The 21,294-nt window shown below is 40.6% G+C and overlaps 1 protein-coding gene across 2 annotated transcripts; it reads left to right on the top strand.

Annotated features, from left to right (window-relative positions):
• The first annotated feature begins 1,423 nt into the window (after positions 1 to 1,423).
• On the top strand, positions 1,424 to 19,732 carry LOC119781578 (oxysterol-binding protein-related protein 11-like). Of its 2 annotated transcripts, XM_038282105.1 has the most exons (13): positions 1,424 to 1,799; positions 1,989 to 2,057; positions 2,129 to 2,304; positions 2,441 to 2,520; positions 6,130 to 6,315; positions 8,489 to 8,687; positions 9,728 to 9,873; positions 10,373 to 10,513; positions 13,986 to 14,448; positions 14,784 to 14,970; positions 16,669 to 16,851; positions 16,925 to 17,078; positions 17,155 to 19,732. In XM_038282105.1, exons 1-13 carry the CDS (start codon positions 1,696 to 1,698, stop codon positions 17,224 to 17,226), a joined length of 2,160 nt encoding a protein of 719 aa, XP_038138033.1. In that variant the 5' UTR covers positions 1,424 to 1,695; the 3' UTR covers positions 17,227 to 19,732. The 2 variants fall into 2 exon arrangements, with proteins under 2 accessions (XP_038138033.1, XP_038138034.1); XM_038282106.1 differs by lacking the exon at positions 1,989 to 2,057.
• The last annotated feature ends 1,562 nt before the right edge of the window (positions 19,733 to 21,294 follow it).

Below are 21,294 nucleotides of genomic sequence, written 5' to 3'. Positions count from 1 at the left end.
TTATGGGAATTTTTGACCATTCTTCCAGAAGCGCATTTGTGAGGTCGCACACTGATGTTGGACGAGAAGGCCTGGCTCTCAGTCTCCGCTCTAATTCATCCCAAAGGTGTTCTATCGGGTTGAGGTCAGGACTCTGTGCAGGCCAGTCAAGTTCATCCACACCAGACTCTGTCATCCATGTCTTTATGGACCTTGCTTTGTGCACTGGTGCACAGTCATGTTGGAAGAGGAAGGGGCCAGCTCCAAACTGTTCCCACAAAGTTGGGAGCATGGAATTGTCCAAAATGTCTTGGTATGCTGAAGCATTCAGAGTTCCTTTCACTGGAACTAAGGGGCCAAGCCCAGCTCCTGAAAAACAACCTCACACCATAATCCCCCCTCCACCAAACTTTACACTTGGCACAATGCAGTCAGACAAGTACCGTTCTCCTGGCAACCGCCAAACCCAGACCCGTCCATCAGATTGCCAGATGGAGAAGCGCGATTCGTCACTCCAGAGAACGCGTCTCCACTGCTCTAGAGTCCAGTGGCGGCGTGCTTTACACCACCGCATCCGACGCTTTCCATTGCACTTGGTGATGTATGGCTTGGATGCAGCTGCTCGACCATGGAAACCCATTCCATGAAGCTCTCTGCGCACTGTTCTTGAGCTAATCTGAAGGCCACATGAAGTTTGGAGGTCTGTAGTGATTGACTCTGCAGAAAGTTGGCGACCTCTTCGCACTATGCGCGTCAGCATCCGCTGACCCCGCTCCGTCAGTTTACGTGGCCTACCTCTTCGTGGCTGAGTTGCTGTCGTTCCCAAACACTTCCATTTTCTTATAATACAGCTGACAGTTGACTGTGGAATATTTAGGAGCGAGGAAATTTCACGACTGGATTTGTTGCACAGGTGGCATCCTATCACAGTTCCACGCTGGAATTCACTGAGCTCCTGAGAGCGACCCATTCTTTCACAAATGTTTGTAAAAACAGTCTGCATGCCTAGGTGCTTGAATTTATACACCTGTGGCCATGGAAGTGATTGGAACACCTGATTCCAATAATTTGGATGGGTGAGCAAATACTTTTGGCAATATAGTGTACCACCCCACGAGGGGTGAGAAAACAGTTAGTTTTTTTTATTTTTTATATATATTACTGAAAACATTAAAAAAGTTAATATATATATATATATATATATATATATATATATATATGTAAGGGTGTGTGTGTTTGCTAGTTCTCGGCTACAATCAGTGTCTACAATCCTTATCGGTTGGCGATGATAAGGCATCAAACTATCATTTGCCAACTTCCATTAAAATTCAAGAAGGATAAGCAAAATATAAGTTCTCCTTTCTATCTTTTTGTGTAATTTTATTTTGTAGTATCCGTTATTGAAATTGTGCTTTTATTTTTTTAACACTAAACGGAGGCACGCTTGGTCAAATAGTCACGTGACCGCGTTCTAGCCTAGACAGTAAATACCAGAGGCTAGCTTAGACTGCTAACAGCTATTCCCTCCTCACCATGGACTTCCAGCCGTAGTCCGCGGGAGTACAGCTTCCTCTGAGGGATGACACCACTTTCTCTGCCGCGGGAGGAGAAAAACAACCAAAAGAACACGGAAGCCCAGGCTGGTTGATCAAATCTCCGCTCAGCATCAGAACTTTTAGCCTCCAGAAGCTAGCGGCTAGCCGCCGCCTGGTGACTATGCAGGGGGAAACCGCTGCGGTAAACGAGAGCAAGCTGGATGGGTTCCCCGCAAACAGAACCCCGAGTTCGGGGAGAGCGGGCGGGAAAAGCTGGCAGTACAGGTGGGTGTTTTCATTTCCTGTTTACCTGTCCTCCTGACTCACCTGGAAAACGTTTGGAGGTTGTTAATTAGGGCGGACTTTACCCTGTGCGCTGACTGAAAGGAGCTGCTGCTGATCAATCTGTGTTTTTTTTTTAACTCTGTTTATGGCTCATTTTCCAACATTTTCTCATTTCTCGTCCCAATCAAGCGATCACATGGAGAACATAGACGGGTATCTGATGAAATACACCAACCTGGTGACGGGCTGGCAGTACAGGTGAGCTCCAGAACTTCTCCACCACCTATCAGGCTAATGGGTCACTGATCTGTCTGTGTTTGTCCCTCCAGGTTCTTCGTCCTGAACAATGAAGCGGGTCTGCTGGAGTACTTTGTCAATGAACAGTCTCGTCCCCAGAAGCCCAGAGGGATGCTCCCCCTGGCCGGGGCTGTCATCTCCCCCAGCGATGAAGACTCGCATACCTTCACTGTCAACGCCATCAGCGGAGAGCAGTACAAGCTCAGAGGTGAGTGCGTCATCATCATCCATCTGGTGGTATTGATTTGGAGGCTCTTCCATTATCTGAAGCCTGGTGAATCGATACCAGGAAGTGGATCAACCTGGGCCGGCTCTAATTTTCTCTTCCTTTCTCTTCTTTGTAGCCAGCGACGCCAAAGAGAGGCAGCACTGGGTCAGCAGGCTGCAGATCTGCACGCAGCACCATACAGAGGCCATGGGGAAGGTGAGGGAGAGAAATCACTCCTTGTTGGTGTAACAGTGCACCTGTTTTTACCCCGTAGTGATCACCAGTATCGATCTGCTCAGGACAGACGGCTGTGATGGACTGTAAACACCCAACGCGCCGGAGGGGTTCTATTTTTCCACATTAAGCCCTTGTAGTAAATGTGCAGAAAGATGGAGCGTGCGTTTGTTCCACCGCAGGTTTTTACACTTCCTGTGCAGAACGAGAAACATTTAGGCTACGTTCACATCGCAGCCTGAATTGACCCAAATCCGATTTTTTTTTTTTTTTTTTTGGCCCATATGCGACCTGGATCCGATCTTTTCATGGCTGTCTGAACAACACAGATCCGATTTATTTATTTATTTTCCAATGCGAGGCCACTTGGCTATGTGGTCCTGAATCCGATATGAATCTAATCTTTTCAAATGCGACCTGTGTCTGAACGGCCAGGTCGGATTCATCCGACATGAACGTCATTAATACCCGACAAAAGTCACTATTCTGGGTCTTGCTACGCAGAAGCGACAAGAAAACAACAACCATGGCGGACGATGATGCGTAGAGCAGTATTTATGTTCAACCATCTTTGACATATTGAGTTTTTATGGTTGGGAAAGATCGCTAGCTGTGATTACAACCACACTGGAATAACTTTCGCCACGGAAAAACAGGTAAAAAGAGAGAGAACCTGCAGACGCATTTAAAACAAGAGGAGCAGGAATGCATGCTTTTGACATAATGGGGCCTCATTTATCAAATCTGCATCTATAGAATATTCAAAATGCGCATTAAGAGGAGTTTACATGTGTGTTTATCTGCGTACCTGGACCCCTCACCCCAGCTTTCAAACCCGACTCTATCTGCTGATATGGGGGTGATGACAGAGTCTATAGGGCACAGAGTTCATGTTTTCACAGAGCCTCTCTCACATGTATGTGCAAATAAGGAGATAAAGTGTTTAAAACACTGTATCCATGCCCGTTAGACTCATTTCGGCCCAGTTCTAGTGTTGTTTTTAAAGTTTCAGTGTTTCTGGGGAGAGGAAGCCCCGATGGCAGCCAAAGGAAAGGAGTATAGAGGCTACAAATGTCAGCCTAGCGACCCGCTACTGTAGACTATGGTGTAAATGCCCAGTCCTAAACTGTGCTTTATTAAAAAAAAAAAAAAAGGCGTTGAGGGCTGATTTTCATCAGGAAATCCTTATAACCGTATTTTCACGACCATAAGGCGCACCGTACTAACAGGCGCAGTCTCAGTTACGTGTCCCATTTCTGTATTTAACACACACATAAGGCGCACCGGACTATAGGGCACGTTTTTTATATACAGGTACATGTCCTCTACTACCTTTAGATACCTCTACTGCGTATTTAAAAATACAGCGGGGGCAAAACTGAGTATGACTGTGCTTTATTCATGTATTTATTACAAAGTATTAATCAAACCTGGGAGCTGCCGTGAGACAGACACATCGCAGATGACACTGAGTGCTGTGATCACTCCTCTGAAACAGGTTCTTGATGCATAAATTAACTTAAAATGCAGAAATCTGCCGACAGAATATGTTCGCTTTTATTATCCTGGTGCCTGCAGTTTAGATTGTACCAGTTAGTTCTGACGCGCGGCTGCAGCAGCTTTGCTGCTCTGGCTGCAAAAGTGTGTCTGACGCGCGTTGGGCGGAGCTACTCTATCCTTTCTTTGCCTTGCAGCTATATTTGCTGTGATCAGTGGGAATAAAGTAGTTTTAATATGTTTTTAAGTGGGAAAATCCACCTGAAAACTTAATTCAACAGCAGCCTCTGGCCGGGTCGCCTCCTCGCGGTTCAACGCGGCGGCTGGTAGGTTTTTTTCATCAAAATAATCCAAACTGCAGGCACCAGGATAATAAAAGCCAACATATTCTGTTGGCAGGTTTCAGGATTTTAAGTTAATTTAGGCGTTAATAAACTGTTTCAGAGGAGCGATCACAGCGCTCTGTATCATCAGCGATGTGTCTGTCTCGCTGTCAGCTCCCAGATCAGCTTCTCTGATTGGTTGATGCGGCGCGTCGAGCAGCAAAACTTCAAATTTTCCATCTCGAGCAGCAGCGCGTTTGCGGCGCGTCAGATGCTTAAATGCTTCCGCCACGCTGCGCCTGCTGCTCAAAACCTTTTGCTGCGCCTTGACGCGCGTCAACAATTGACTTTGCATGTAAACTCACTGCTTCTGCTGCACCTGTGTCCGGTGTGAAAGCAGCATTAACGGCCGGTTCACACCGATGTCAAGATGTTGAAGTTCTTTTGTCAGACCTCCCGGAATAACAGCAAGCACAGCGTTCATTTGATTCACCTTTTTTTTCACATCAGCTGTGAGATGGGCACGCATGGAGTCACAGATTAACAGGTGATGCGTGGAAAAAACCACCTGGTCTCCTTACATTCACCTCCCTCAGCCACTCTTTTATCATCTCCTCATTGAGGAGATGATGAGTTCTGCATACCTGTTCTTTAATACACAATCCACGCCCACACTTCCCCCTTTAACGTTCTCATGGTGGTCTCGACAACGTCCGCAGTAACAACACACATAGGGCGCGCCGCACATTTTGAGGGAAAAAAAAAAATGCTTATATGTGCCTTATAGTCACGAAAATACGATAATTTTCATTAATCACAACGATTATAAGCTTTAGAAAAACACTCAGAGAACGCAGACCTTTGCCAAGCTGCAACATTTGCCCCAAATTACTGAAACTCTCACATAATCTGGATCATTACCAAAACGATCCTGCTAATAAACCAACAATATTCCTTTTTCTTGTGCTTTTGTCTTCAGTAAAAAACGTCCGAACTTTTTGAGACCGATGCACTCAGTAGTCACTGCTGCCACCCTCTGGTTTAGTGGGGTACTGCCTGTTCGGCCAAATATCCCTATATCACAACGTCAGAGAATCCTTTAAAAAAAAAAAAATCTGGATCATCTGCTAAATTTAGCAGATTGTTCCTTGGCATGAGGAACACTTCTGATAAAAATGTCATTAAAATTAATCCTTAAGATTCATCCTTAAGTTTTCAAGTTATCTTGTACACAGACAAACAGACCTGCATGTGGGAAAAAAATCTTTCTGTTTTTTTTTTTGGCTGTTTTTTTCCATATTTGCGCCATGCTGTGTGTTATTTATTGGTTTCTACTGATAAGAATGTGTTTATTACTGTTTTATTACTGTTTTCTGCTAATTTTGTCTATTATGCCTTTTGTTGCAAATTGGTTACATAACTAAATGTCCATTTATATTTTTTGAGCAGCAGTCAAAATAATTTCTGCTTAATTTTGCATTTAAGGCAAAAACACAATAGATTATAAATTTTTTTAGACAGGTTTATAACATCTGGAATGGAGGGTTTAAAAAGCCTTCACTTCTATTTTTGGATGGTATTAGGTAGGACACAGTACATGACACAGGGGGAAACGTTTTGTTATCGTTTTCCATGTGTTAGAACGGCCTAGTCAAAGTCCTGACATAAGTATGAGCGCAGTATTTTATTAAAAGAACAACTTTAATGATCCATACATCAGTTCTGCTCCATATTTGAGGTTTATGTATGATTGTTTTTTTATTTTTCACAGAGTAATCCCCCTCCCGATTCCCGCAGCTACTCTGTGGCGTCTCAAAGCAGCGCCGGCTCCCCCATGTCTCTCCGGCGGCCGAGCCAAAACGCCAACGCCTTGTTCGGCTGGGGGCAGAGCCACAAGGGCTCCATCTACTCCAGCAAGAAGTCCCTGGTGCCAGACCACCTGCTGGACGCCAGAGAGGTACAGAAAAGCTGAGGAGATGGAACTGATCAGGGTTCCATTCCAGATACGTTACTGCTTTCACACCAGACCCTGACATATTTTATGATATAATCTCTTCTTTATTTTCTCAAGAAAACAATCCTAAAATTCAGATTATGACACCATCTATCTTTAAAATTCCGTCATTCAGACAGCGAGCTCAACAACAGCTCAACAACAGCCAGATGCATGTCTCCCTCCGCCTAGCTCCTAGCTGGGCGGAGGGAGACATGCATCTGGCTGTTGTCAGGTTAGTAGGCCCTAGCTGTCTGAATGACGGCGCGCACTGATACGAACAGAGAGAAAATAGGACCAATTGATAACAACGTGTGACTTTTTCCACTACAACGTTTTTGGGATGCAAAAATATCACTCTTTTGAACACATAATGTTTTGGGAAGAGAAAAGTTTTATTTCGCTGGGTCTAGCAAACCTGCCGGACTACTTTCGGCTTGACCAAAACTGGACGAGAACTCTGCTCACAGGACGCTGCCAGGGGTAAGTCAGTGTGATTGCATGACACTGGTGATGGGGATGCCATACAGATTCATGTCAAAAATACCGAACTATCCCTTTAATGACAGACCTGCAGCACTAATGACCCGACTGCTTTACGCCAGCAGAGGGCAGTACAGCAGAAAAAAAGGGAGAAAGGCAACAAGAGACTAGACTTCATATTAATGCATTATAATAAAGAAAATATAATATTTTCAAAAATACCAGAAAGTCTTTTTAAAATGCTGGTTGGAAGGAAGATGTTCTTCAAATAGAACTTTGATGCAAAAGCTTAAATTTATTAAAAGGTTAATAAGGCAGTTTGAATTTATGAGTGAAAATCTATTTTAGACGATCCTATAAAATTTTAATTTAACGCATACAAAAATTTTTAAAATGCCTCATGTTTTTATAGGCCAATAGTTAATTGGCAGCTATATGGAGTTAATTTTGTTCCATTATTCTTGCAAAGAACAAGTTTTGTAAATGGAAATTTGTAAAAGAAAATGCAATCTAGAGATGAAACTGAAAGACTTTAATTAAAAAAAAAGGTATTTTTAATTTTCAAGTTTTGTTTTTTTATAGATGTACAGATTTTTGCAATTTTAAAAATTTTATTTTATTTTTTTCAAATTATGTTTTCACAGATTACATTATCTACACTTGAAGCCAAATTACATGTTGTTGCTCATTTCCAAATTGACCTATATAAATGCCAGCTTCTCACCAGGGAATGACAGCGTAGCGGCCCCTACGGTGACATTTTTTAACCACTATTTTGAAATTTTATTTATTTTTTTAAATGATTTTAATTAATGGATTGCATTTTTTTCAGTTTTTTGTTTACAAAATATTTTTATTTCTGTGCAATAATAATGGAACAAAATTCTCTCCGATTACTGAGCTTTTTTTAGCATACCTCACACTGTTGGTTTTTAATCCGATCAAAAGACACCTTCATTATTTTAAGATCATCTTACCTAAAAAATAAAATATACCCGAGAAAGAATAAAATGTCTTAGATAAATAAATGTCCCTCTAATATAAATGCAAAGGTTACAGCATCAAAGGTGGAGGATTTTTACACCTTCAATGAGGTAAAGAACTTTCCATCCCTGGTTGAAAGCAACCAGCTCTGCACATCTCCTGGAAGGTTGTCGGGTAGAATAGTGGGTCTGGTTCCTCCGCAATATCGGATCCGATCTTCTCTACAAAGGAGGTGAAAGTGGGACATTCCTTCTGCTGTGTAACTTTGGCTTCATTGGCTGAAAACATGAAATATTCAACAGCTGGATTGCTTCAGCTGAGGCTGCCGGGGCATGGAGGGAATTTTATTCCATTGGAAATGGAAACAAAAAAAAAGAAATCTATATAATTACAGCTCGAAATCAAAATTCAATCAAAAGAAACAAATAAAAAAAAACTGTAGAAAGGGATTTGAAAAATGGATGAGAAAAAACAATAGCAGAAAACTGCAAATTTATTGTTAACTTTTTTTGTTTTTTTTGTTTTTCAAGTTTCAAACCTGTTCTTTTTGCAATAATAATGAAACAAAATTCACCCCGTACTGTTGTGAAAACAGCAGCTCTTCAGGTTGATTTGAATCCCCAAATAAACGAAGCGAATGTGAACGTAGAGATCTGATTTTTGTGTCCAGATGATGAGCCAGGCCCAGGGCCAACACAAGGACCTGATCCAGAGCATCGAGGGGCTGCCGGCGGCCCCCGGCCTCTCCCCTTTGGACCAGGACCTCCTGATGCTGAAGGCCACCTCCATGGCCACCATGAGCTGCCTGAACGAGTGCCTGCAAATCCTGCACCTGCAGCAGGTGGCCCGCCAGAGAGCCTCGCTGGGAGGTGAGTGTTTAAGGATGAAAATCATGGCCTCTGACACCAAGAGCTTCACCTAAAACCAGAGCGTCCAGCTTTGCTGGAATTATCTTGCATTATTGATGGTGGGGGGGGGGGGGGGGGGGGGGGGGGGGGGTGGAAGGGTAATTAGATCTGCTGCCGTTAAATATTAACCGGAACATTCTGAGCAGCAAGAGGTGCTGCGCTTGGTTATGGAGGGAAATTTGTTCCATTATTGTTGAAAAAAACACATTTTATAAACGAGGTAAAACAAAGGAAAAGTAGTTTATTGAAGAAAAAAAAAGATGTTTTTCACAGTGACTTTGCTGTTTTCTCATATTTTGTTTTATTTTTCAAAACTTTTGATGTTTTAAAGAAGAAGAGAAAAATTATTTTTTAATTTTTTATTATTATTTTGCAGATTGCATTTTCCAATTGACGTTCTCTTTACTTCTGGAGGGACGGGAAGAGTGAAGGGAAAAAATGTGATTTTTAAAGAATGCAATCTGGAAAAACTGAATCGAAGAAAACTGAAATTAAAAAGAAGAAATAATAAAAAAAAATTCTTAAACTAAAATATGTGGAATATGTAAAATATAAAAAATTTGAAATGTAAAACTCAAAATCAGAATATGATGTGAAAAGAAAAAAAAGTAAAATAAAACAAAGAAAAACTTTGAAAAAAAGACAAAACTAAAAATATCAAATCTGTGAACTTTAGAGGACAGATTTCTCTACATTTCGCCTTGGAAAGTGTAAACGCGTTCCTGTTACCTGATGCAGATGCACCAATCAGATTAGAAGGGGGCGGAGTCAGGGTCTCCTGACGGCTGCCTCCACAGGCGGTGTCAGGTGACTCCCTTCAGGTACGGATCAGCTGCTGTAGGAGCAGCCATCTGTCTTGCAGCAGCAGCAGGTGGATATTCGCAGAGCTGCTCTCTGTTTCTGCTGCGGGGGGGTAGAAGGGCGGGGTTGTTAGGTGGGGACGGGGTGGGGGGGCGGGGGCGCCAGAACCATGAGCGCGTCTGAATCCTCATCTTCCACAGGACCCACCATCGAGTGGCTGGAGCCCAAAGTGCCCGACATCCTGAAGAACGGCAGCAGCTCTCTGAGCGACTTCACCACGGGGGAGGCCCCGCCGGAGGGGGGGCGCCTGGAGCTCAGCCCCCCTGAGTCTGAGAGCTTCTCTGGGGTAAGAAAACCGACCTGCTGTCGAGGTCCTCCATGAAAACTGCTTTTATAGAAACAAAAAGGGTTTGTTTTTCAATGGATGTTAATAAACTACATTTCCCAGAATTCATTCTTGTTTAATGGCAGCCTGATAGACTGAAACGTTTGTTTCTAATCTTTTTTGTTTTGTTTTATGTAAATAAAACGCTTTATATATGTATAATGTCAGGTAAAAAGTCAGATTTAAAAAAGAGTAAATATAAAGTTTTCATTAAAATCTAGAAAATCAGTGAATTTAATCAAAAAATAAATAAGTTATGGGACTGACCAGCTGATTCTGATGGAAGCTTTGATGCAGGTGTTGTAGTTTATTTCCAAATAGGTCAGAATCAGGTTGATCTTCACTAATAGATCAAAATAAATCTGTTTAATGGGATGCGATAAAAAATAATAGATTTTATTTGCTGAGGCTTATGAAGTTAGAGACGCTGGAGGGACCGTTTATCGTCTGCGTCTGTTAGGAGCAGGAGGAGATCGACCCTGAGGAGGAGGTGGAGGACTCCTTCACAGATGAGGAGGAGGACCTGGGAGCTGTGGAGGAGGAGCGCAGCGTCATCCTGCACCTGCTGTCGCAGCTGAAGCTGGGCATGGACCTCACACGGGTACGTCTAAGAACCTCGACCAATCCGGTTTCCTCTTTCTTTAGTTGGTTTCATTTGAGGATTTTTGACTTGAATCCTTTTTTGTTTCTAAATGTAAAGGTTGTTTTCATTTAAATTTTGTTGCTTTATGAGCATAAAAAGATGAATTCCTGAAACTTGGATGAACAAATTTGTTTCTCTCAAGGTTTTGTTATTAAAACTTAAAAAACTAAAACCGCAGGTCATTAAAAATCTCCAGGATGAAGGTGAACTCATTAAATAATTTTTTTAATTAAGGCCTTAATTGGCATTACAATTAAATTAAAGACTATCGTGGCATTTTATAATGCTTTATTAAAAAAAAAACTGCTTCTGGTTGACTGTGAAGCCGTACGTTCAGGAAATAAGCTCAAGGCGGAGAAAACGCTAGAGAATTTCAACAAAAAACGGCTGGAAAACGAGGAATTGGAGACATGGCTGCAGCCTAAGATGATGATTTTTGCTGTGTTACACATATATATTATATAAATGAGAGTCATGGGTACTTGTTAATGGCATTAAAATTGTTTCTAAGCATTAAAATGCATTAAATTAGAGTTACCAATTCCTGTATAAACCATGTTAAAGATAGGTGATCTATAACGCTCACTTAAACAGAGAGCAGGTCCAAACATTGTTGGTTCTCATGTATTTTCTTATAAAACGTTACATGTTGACCTGATTTTCAACACGAAAGCTAAACTGAAGCTGATGGAGAATGAAACGTTTCTGGGTTCCTCTTAAGTTCCTTCTCTTTTTTTGATATTTTTTTTTCATGTAAGTATTTTTCTTCTTCTCTACTTTATATTCTGTTGATGTAAAGCGTGTAACATCTGCGCGCTGTGTTTTCCAGTGAATCAAAAGTTTTGCAGCCTTAGTTGATGAACATGAATTCCTCGGCTTCTTTTCAGTCCCAAAACCAATTATAAAAAGTAAAGTCATTTGTAACCAGTTGATTATTTTAAGTTTTTTTTATAGGTGAAATTCTCCATTTTCTAAGATTCTACTAAACACCACATATTTAAACACATTTATGTTCACAAACAAATCAACTTTCTAATCTTAAATTGTTTAAGCTAGTAAATTAAAATAAGAGGCAGAAAAACTCATAAAGTAAATCTGGTATTCTGACAAATGGGCTGTAAGTATGGAGCTACATTGATGCCCTAAATTCTGTGAAAAAAAAAAAAAAACATTACAAACTGAAACTACAGATTTAAAACTAATCTGCACTTTCCATTTAGAGTCACCTTCTCCATCAGGAGCCAGTAGAAAGAAAAATGTCAAGCTTGTGTTACAAAAACATAGGGTGTCTACATAGAAACCCAAATGGATAGAACTTCTCTCAATCGGAATTCAATTTCTTTCTGATCGGACTGAACAGGAAAAGAATCTTCAGTCTGACTTGTTTTCATGACACTTCTGATTAATTGTGTCCATGCAAACGTAGATATTGACCCAAGCCTTCCATCATGGAGAATGGTAAAGCAGGTAGAGACCAATCTGTTGGGGTCTCAGTGAAGAACCAGGAGATGCTTACTTTAAGCTTAAACGCTAAAAGTGAAGTTTAATGACCTAAACTCTAGATAAGATTTAGATACTTAAAGGTTTTTTGCATCAAATCCTCACATTAACCTTATAACCACAGTTGGGCACAACCCACCATGAACTCTTTGAATAAAATGACGTTTGAAATGACAATCCGACGATATCTGCCTGGACACTTAGAATAGATTTATCATCTCAGATTGAAATGAACCGAAATAAAAATGAGCATTTTTCACCTTTAGTCTTAAGCTGATAGATTTACCTGGATCTTTGTAATTTAAAGTTAAAGTAATCTCTAGCATTCTAGTTTGTACTTTTGGAACCTTGTATTGCCCATCGTCTACCTGTGGCCGCAACTCATGATAAGGCTAACTAAAACAGCATTAACACTTACTGTGTAAACGGTAGTTCAATTCCGTTTATTTATATAGCGCCAATTAACAACACATGTCATCTCAAGGCACTTTACAGTCCAACAGATCATACAGCCAGATTGATTCAAAGTTTTCAATCTAAGGAAAACCAGTTGATTGCATAGACTCATTGACTCAAAGGCAATCTCAAACACTATGCCAGGGGTTGAAGAGAGCACATCCTGCCAGTCACAGTCAGAGAAACAGGACTACACTGGAAAACAGGCCGATCTTCAGCTCAACATCACAGCTGATATTTCTCTCCAGGATGGAGTCACAGCCAAACAGGAACAGACCAGATGAAGCTACCATGAGAAAAAGCAGAGAGAGCAGAACGTTAGAGATTGAACTAACGGATTCTGCAGAATAGGAGAATAAAGAGAGAATAAAGCAGAATGATGAAAAAGGGGTCCCTATGTCCTCCAGTAGTCTAAGCCTATAGCAGCATAACTATAGAGATAGCTCAGGATAACCTGAGACACCCTAACTATAAGCTTTATCAAAAATGAACGTTTTAAGCCTAGCCTTAAAAGTAGACAGGGTGTCTGCCTCACGGACTAAAACTGGTAGTTGGTTCCACAGGAGAGGAGCCTGATAACTAAAAGATCTGCCTCCCATTCTACTTTTAGAAACTCTAGGAACCACTAGTGAACCTGCAGATTGAGAGCGAAGTGCTCTGTTAGAAACATAAGGAACAATCAGATCTCTGATATAAGATGGAGCTTGGCCATTTAAGGCTTTATATGTGAGGAGGAGGATTTTAAATTCTTTTCTGGATTTAACAGGAAGCCAATGAAGAGAAGCCAGGATAGGAGAGATGTGATCTCTCTTTTTAATTTTCATCAAAACTCTGGCTGCAGCATTTTGGATCAGCTGAAGGCTTTTAACTACAGTTTGTGGACTTCATGATAGTAAAGAATTACAATAGTCCAGCCTTGAAGTAACAAATGCATGGACTAGTTTCTCAGCATCACCAATGGACAGGAGATTTCTAATTTTTGCAATTTTCCGCAGATGAAAGAAGGACATTCTAGAAACCTCTTTGATATGGGATTTAGTATGTAAACAAGTTAGTTGATCCTACTACTGCAAACAGACAAAGCAGGAAAGTTCAACTAGCTAACATGCTAGTCGTATCCAGTTTTACATCAACCCTTCCTTGGATTTCGGACTTTCAAAGGTCTTTCTAGTTTTATTTCCAACTCCAAGCCCGGAAATGTAGCCTAGGTACCAATGAGACTTGTCAAGAATCCCCCAGACCTGTAGAAATCCTGTGCAAGCCTTGAGACACTGGGGGACCTACATGGTTTCAAAAAGAAATTGATAGAGATCCATCAATGTACCATCTGGGATTTCTTTGTTTTGATAACCGGATTCTTTTGTCTTCACCAAATGAGGGGGGGAATGTCTGTTTTTGACCACAAGATGTCAGTGTTGCCTCTTTGACTTGACTTGAACCTCTGTTGAGCACATTTCTCGAATTGTTCCCATAGGTGGTTCTCCCCACCTTCATCCTGGAGAAGCGCTCGCTGCTGGAAATGTACTCCGACTTCATGTCCCACCCAGAGCTTTTCGTCGCCATCACCGACGGGACCAGCCCCGAAGACCGCATGGTGCGGTTTGTAGAGTACTACCTCACATCCTTCCACGAGGGCCGCAAGGGCGCCATCGCCAAGAAGCCCTACAACCCAATCATCGGCGAGACCTTCCGCTGCTCCTGGAGGGTCCCCAGGACGGCGGAGGCCTCCACAGAGCCCCCGCAGGGAGGTCCGGACCCCTCCACCAACTCCCAGGAGCCCTACCAGGTGCGCTTCGTGGCGGAGCAGGTGTCCCATCATCCGCCGGTGTCCGGCTTCTACGCAGAGTGCCAGGAGAGGCAGATGTGTGTGAACACGCACGTGTGGACCAAGAGCAAGTTCATGGGGATGTCTATTGGCGTGTCCATGATCGGAGAAGGTCAGTGAACGTCACATCTTGTTTCTTATTTCTGAAAATCCTCAAATTAATTTGGGTCTTTAAGATGATCTTTAGAAATCTGCCTTTCTGATCAGTGAGCTAGATCTCACAGAACTGATTTCCTAAAGGTATCAAGCTGTAGAAACTGGACATTTCTCTGTACTTAATACAGACTGAAAAGAACAGATACCCTCTTAGATATTTAATGGCAACTCTAAGTAATTAATGAGCCTTTCAGTCAGAGAGGATTGAATTCACAGCCTCTTATTTCAGGGTGGACTACAACTGCCTTTCTAGGATTCATCCAGGTCCAATTCCCGATCTGTCCTGTCTAGGTTGTTTACATTTGCTGGAGCACGATGAAGAGTACACGTTCACGCTGCCCTGCGCCTACGCCCGCTCCATCCTCACTGTTCCCTGGGTGGAGCTGGGGGGCAAGGTCAACATCAGCTGCAACAAATCGGGTTACTCCGCCGTCATCACCTTCCAGACCAAACCCTTCTATGGCGGTAAATTACACAAGTACGTCCCCACTCCGCCGCATTGGTTTCTATCCAGTTTACCTTCCTTACATATTGTTTTTTTGTTTTTATTTACATTCTACTTCTTATTCCAAGTAAATTACTAAATTGTAACTGCAAATTTAATCAATTCCATCAAAAGTATAAAACTTTATTAAAGGGTTAGCTGTTCAATCGCGTAGCATTTAGCATCAAACAATATTAGACACTTAAATGTGAGTTTCTTAGTTAGATTTGCCTTTAGGGTGTCATACATGCAGCTATTTAATGAGTTTTGTTGTTGTATAATTAGCACTTTGATTATATAAATTTATTAGCTTCTATAATTGATATAATAACTGTATTGATCTCACATTGGAGGAATTTAGCTCTGCATTTAACCCTTCCATTCCCGCGGACTTCAAACGTGCTTTTTAACTTTTTTGATATGTCCTATAGTGGTAATAAATTATCTATTACTGTCTTTACTGCTATATATATATATATAAGTTATTTACTGTTCATTTGTGTTCAGTTTTTCTCAAGACTCATGAATTATTGTATAGTGGTTTATTAACATTAACTACACATTCATATTGTTAAGTGCTATATTGTGTAATTAATGGTAATAAACTGTAATAATACAACATTAATGCTAATAAACCCTTAAAGGAATAGTACACCCAAAACATGATTAGCCTTCATTTTCTACTCACCCCCATGCTGAACAACACTCTGGAGTACTTTTTTGATATCTCAAATGCATCTGGAGATCTGGGAGGCTTCTTGCTGTCTGCTGACATTCAAATAATAGAGGTCTATGGTGACCGAGACAGAAAGGTCCATAAAAGTCCACAAAAAACGTGTCAATATTCCTCCATACTGCTCGTCCAATGTATTCCAAGTGTCCTGAGTGGGTAGCGTCCATAATTTACTCGAAACGAAGTCATTTAGAATGTTTTTAGAGCATAAACAGTAGTGTATAGGATTTCCTGAAAGCGCGTTCACGACGCTACGGAAACCGCGACAGACCAAACCAGATGAAAGTGCGCATTCAGCGTCTGCTCTGCCGATAATGCAAGCGTAGAAGAAGAAATGTGCTGTTTACCTGTGCAAAGAAAGAAACAACGAAAGAAAAATGTCTGAGGACTTCAGTGTTGAGGAAGAGCATGAGTTCTTTGCCGAGCTGAATGCGCACTTTCGTCTGGTTTGGTCTGCCGCGGTTTCCGTAGACTCGTGAACGCGCTTTCAGGAAATCCTATACACTACTGTTTACGCTCTAAAAACATTCTAAATGACTTCGTTTCGAGTAAATTCTGGACGCTACCCACTCAGGACACTTGGAATACATTGGACGAGCAGTATGGAGGAATATTGACACGTTTTTTGTGGACTTTTATGGACCTTTCTGCCTCGGGCACCATAGACCTCCATTATTTGAATGTCAGCAGACAGCAAGAAGCCTCCCAGATCTCCAGATGCATTTGAGATATCAAAAAAGTACTCCAGAGTGTTGTTCAGCATGGGGGTGAGTAGAAAATGAAGGCTAATCATGTTTTGGGTGTACTATTCCTTTAACATTGCGTCATTTGTCGAGAAAATGATCTCTCTTCAGACATCTTAGGTTATCGTATACCAAAATCATGAACTAAACTGTTATTAAGTTTGCTTCCATCTTTGTCTTTCGTTTTAAGAAATGTATGTTTGTTTATTTTTTTAGGGTGACGGCGGAGGTGAAGCACAACCCCACCAATGCGGTGGTGTGCCGAGTGCAGGGCGAGTGGAACGGCGTGCTGGAGTTCATTTACACCAGCGGAGAGACGAAGGTGGTGGACGTCACCAAGCTGCCCGTCATAAGGAAGCGGGTCCGCCCCATAGAGAAGCAAGCTCCGACCGAGTCCAGGTCGGGCCGATTGGTTCTGATATGTGGAGAAACTCCCAGGGGGAAGCAAATCTCACACTCCTTCCTCTTGCAGGCGACTGTGGCAGCACGTGACGGAGGCCCTCCGGCAGAAGGACATCGAGAAAGCCACCGAGCACAAACGGGTTCTGGAGGAACGGCAGCGTAGCGAGGCGAGGCACCGCGCCGAGACAGAAACTCCATGGAGGACCAGATACTTCGATCAGGAGGTGAGCGACATCTCCACCCATATTTGGCTGCGATGGATCATCTGCGCTCCTGTTAAGCGTTTTTTCTCCCCTCCAGGGCGAAGGCTGGGCGTACCGCAAACCTCTCTGGAAAAACTCAGCATCCAAGTCCTACGTTTCCTGTCTTTAGAATGGAGGGTTGGAAATGGCGGGCTGGGATGTGAAAGCTGCGGCCTGCTGAAGCCGCATGGGGAGAGTCGGCCTATCGGGTGACGCCTGAATTCTCACAGAACAAGGTTACATCCTGCTGAGCTGGAGGGGGGGGATTTTATAACTAAACGCTGATGAAAACATATTCTTGTACAGGTACTTACAGCCTTAAGACGGTTTGGATGAATGTTGCTTGGTTTGAGTCTTTTCTTCACCTTCTGCTCTGCTTTCATAAAAGGAAGACGTTTGTTCCGGAAATAACCACAGTAGAGCCACCAAGCATCCATTTAGTAGGAAAGATCAGGCCGAGTGTTCGACAGGAGAGTCCGTTTTTATCTTAAATTAGACGGAGAAATTAAATGAAAGAGGAGGACGTTGGATAATAAGGTTGAATTTATTTATTTTTTTTTTACGGGAAATAAATGGGATGATTAGTTGGTAAAAATAAATATATGGTTTATGAATTTACATAAATGACCCTTAAAGTCATTTTAAAGGTATTAATCAATATTTATGACCAGGAATGACAAAGTTTGGCCTATAAATAACCGCTTTATTCACGATTTCTACAAGCAGAGCAATTTGCAGAAATTTCTTTATTCTGTGATTGTTTTCCATCTACGCATATTTATTTTCTTTGTCTGAATGTGCATCTTTAATCTTAATTTTTTTCCCCAATAAAAATGATTTTTTTCTTTACCTGCCCCCTCCCCTTATTCAATTTTAAAGTTTATCCTGTCATATTATTTTACTTAAAACGTCATACTTCGACGTTGTCCAATCATCCTATATTCTCTCAACCAAGCATCTTCAAGTGCAATTTAATCATTCTGCAGATGCGCTACTTTCAAAACCACCTAAAAAGCTTTTGTTAGCATTGTAAAATAGTAAAGGACATCAGTCAATCACTGGCAACAGAAAACCAAGTATATTTCCTGTCTGAAAGAACAATATGCTAAAAAGGAAAAATCCTGATAACGTTTTTCAAAACTTCTCACATTTATTTTGTGTTTCTACGCTTACATGTGCTTTAAATCTCTGCATTTATTAGCATTATAAACACACGATGAATGGTTATTGCACCTTTTTTTTTTTTTTTACTGACACAATCATTGAATTTTCTTTGATTATTAATGCATCATGCTAATTAATCTTAATATTTATGTACATGCAACGTTTAACAAGCGGTTACTGGTATTAGAGCCTGGTATAAATAATATCCTACTAATGACATAGCCCTAAGCATGTTATTAACTCGCAGCAAATAAGCATTAGCATTTCACGCCATTAGGTTTATTAATTATTTATTACATGCTTATTTACCATTTATAAATACTCAACTCCGTTCAAATGTTTTATAGTTTGGATCCAACTTTACACTGTTTTCAAATGATCAAGGTTTGCTTCCCCTTAATATATTTATTTTAGAGGTTAATAAACATTTGTTAGCGTTAGTTAACAGTAGTTAGCGTTAATATCTGTCCATCTTAACGTTTAATAGCATTATTTAACATTTGTTAGCCTTAATAAACATGTAATAAGTAGTTATTAACACACAAATAACATGGTTTAAATATATTGTTTACTCGCAGGTAATGTTTTGGTGCTGCTGGATAATAGAGCATTTAACACATGTTTATGATGACTTAAAATGTTTAAATGACATTTTTTTTATCCTATTCCATCAGTTATTAACGGTTTTCTTCGTTTAGCTTTATTAAAATGTGCGTACACCCTGGAAGTTTTGATAAAAGTAAGAATCTAACCGGAAAGAGCCCGTTCAGGAGGATGTATTTACCCCACAGCTGAGACGGCATGCAGTAGAGTAGATTTGATAAAATAAATGTGAATGCATCTTAAACGTGCTCCCGGATGTTCTCCTGCATGGTGATAAAGTCTCTCCGTCTTTTTATCGGTTTGCAGAAGCGCTCCTGAACTTTTTGTTTTGTAATGCGATGAATATTTTCTATAAACGTGCGCTTCCCTGTGCTTTAATCGTTCTTATTTTTAAAGCTGATATTTGTAAAAAAGCTTGCTTGGTCTGTCTTTTGTTTTTGTTTGTAAATTTTCTTACACTGTGATCGGTTTAGTTTTTCTCCCGGCTGAAGCGGTTTCTCAAAGCAGCGCCCGTCAGAGCCGGGTCAGTCCACTCGGCCATCGATAAGCTACTCCCTCTGCAGTCCTGGTGCCTTACATGACTCTTTCCTGTGCATCTCTTTCTTCCCCCCCAGAAGGAGCACAGAGTTTTCCACCATTTATTTACCTGGATGATGCACTGATGTCTGCTCTGTTTTCTTGTGTTTTCTATTTTTCTTTTGAAAGAACCAGTGCTTGTAAATGAAAGGGGGGAGGGGACACTTTTTATTCCAGGTTTTGACATTTTGTTTGTCATGCTAATTTGTGAAATGCACTGATCTTGATGGAGACCTGATGTAGAGAAACAGAGGTGTGAGCATAATCAAATAAAATTGTGTAAAATGTGTTAACTGGCGTTCTTTTGATTCATTGTTTTACACCCGGTATAATTAGTAGGGATGCACGATATGATCGGCCCCCTATCGGTATCGGCCTTAAAACTGAATATCGGACATCGGCCACCCCACCGATATTTAACCCGATATTTGATCAGCTTCTGAGTTTCTAAAGTCTAAAAACTAAAAACTACTTCTTCTTCTTCTTCCTCAAAAAACTTCTTTTTTACAGACTTAAAAACTTCTACAGACGAGGGAAAAAATATTGATACATTGAAATATCACAATATGCTGATATATTGCCATTTAAAAACACCATATCAATCTCTTTTACCAATGAAATATTGCTATGTCATCGTTATGCTACGAAATCCCCCGAAAATCCAAAAAAGTTTGCCATATTTTTATATGTTGATATATTGACGCGGTATCGATCTATTTTACTAACAAAATATCACGAGAGTTTGTAACAGAACAATGAAATTTCACGAGATTTTGAAAGTAAAATAGATCGATACCGCGTTTTTAAAAATCAACTTGATATCAGCATATGAAAATATATTTGAGTATATTATTTTTCAAAGTGTCAGAAATGGATAACAAAACTGCTATTTTCAATGACTACTTATTTTTGTCCAGCTTTAACATCGGTATCGGTTATCGGCTACATGAGTTTTAAAATATCGGCATATCGGATATCGGCCAAAATCCCAATAGCGTGCATCCCTAATAATTAGCTAAACCTAATTTTGTGTAAAGCGTATGTTAGATAACTATTCAGACTGGATTTTTTGCATATATATAATAAAAGTTAAAGAAAATCTGAACTAGAAAAAGCTGTTTCGGAGAAACAGCAAGTGGGAATGCTCTTGCTGAATGAAAAAAGTTGAAATTAACTGCAGAACATAAGAAAATGTGATAGGAAGTCATCAGAAAGTTCAAACTGCAGAAAACAATTGAATCATCTGAAGATTTTGTAGGGTAGAATTATTTGGCAGTAAAATGGCAGAAACAAACTCATCTTAAAAGCTGCACAGCCAAACCTTACATGATATCAAAAAATATCTTGAATGTGGGCACTAGAAGGGTCTTAATATAATGTCTCCAAGTTTCTAGAAAAACGAATAAAGAAATTTTGAAGGGGGGTTTACCTACTTTCCAGAAACATGTTAGGCTTGTTATGAATTAGCAGCAAACAGAAAAGCTTAATTCCTGTCCAGAAAGAGAGCAGAATGAAGCCAAAGTTCTCAGCATAGGCTGAAAAGTATTAAATTAGCTGAATAAGAAAATAAATTACAAGAAAAACTTGAATCTTATCTGGTTGAAGAAAAAATGAGTAGCACAAGGATGGGAAGTAAAATGTTGAGGAAGATGGTATTGAATAAGTATCAAAATTTAGAAATTGTGGAAATGTCAAGACTTTGCAAAAAAATTTGAAATGATTTAAAATGTGTTGGTTGATCAGCTTAAAGAAAACAGCGTCATCCTTGGAGGATTGAAAATCTACAAACCTATGTGCAAGACTGGCCATTAGAAGCAGAGGAAGGACAGAGAGAGAAGCTTATAGAAGAGAGTAA

The sequence above is a fragment of the Cyprinodon tularosa genome, unplaced genomic scaffold (assembly GCF_016077235.1).
Source record: "Cyprinodon tularosa strain WSP-4 unplaced genomic scaffold, ASM1607723v1 ctg18, whole genome shotgun sequence".
Classification (NCBI taxonomy): Eukaryota; Metazoa; Chordata; class Actinopteri; order Cyprinodontiformes; family Cyprinodontidae; genus Cyprinodon; species Cyprinodon tularosa.
This window is presented reverse-complemented; position numbering and strand designations above follow the sequence as displayed.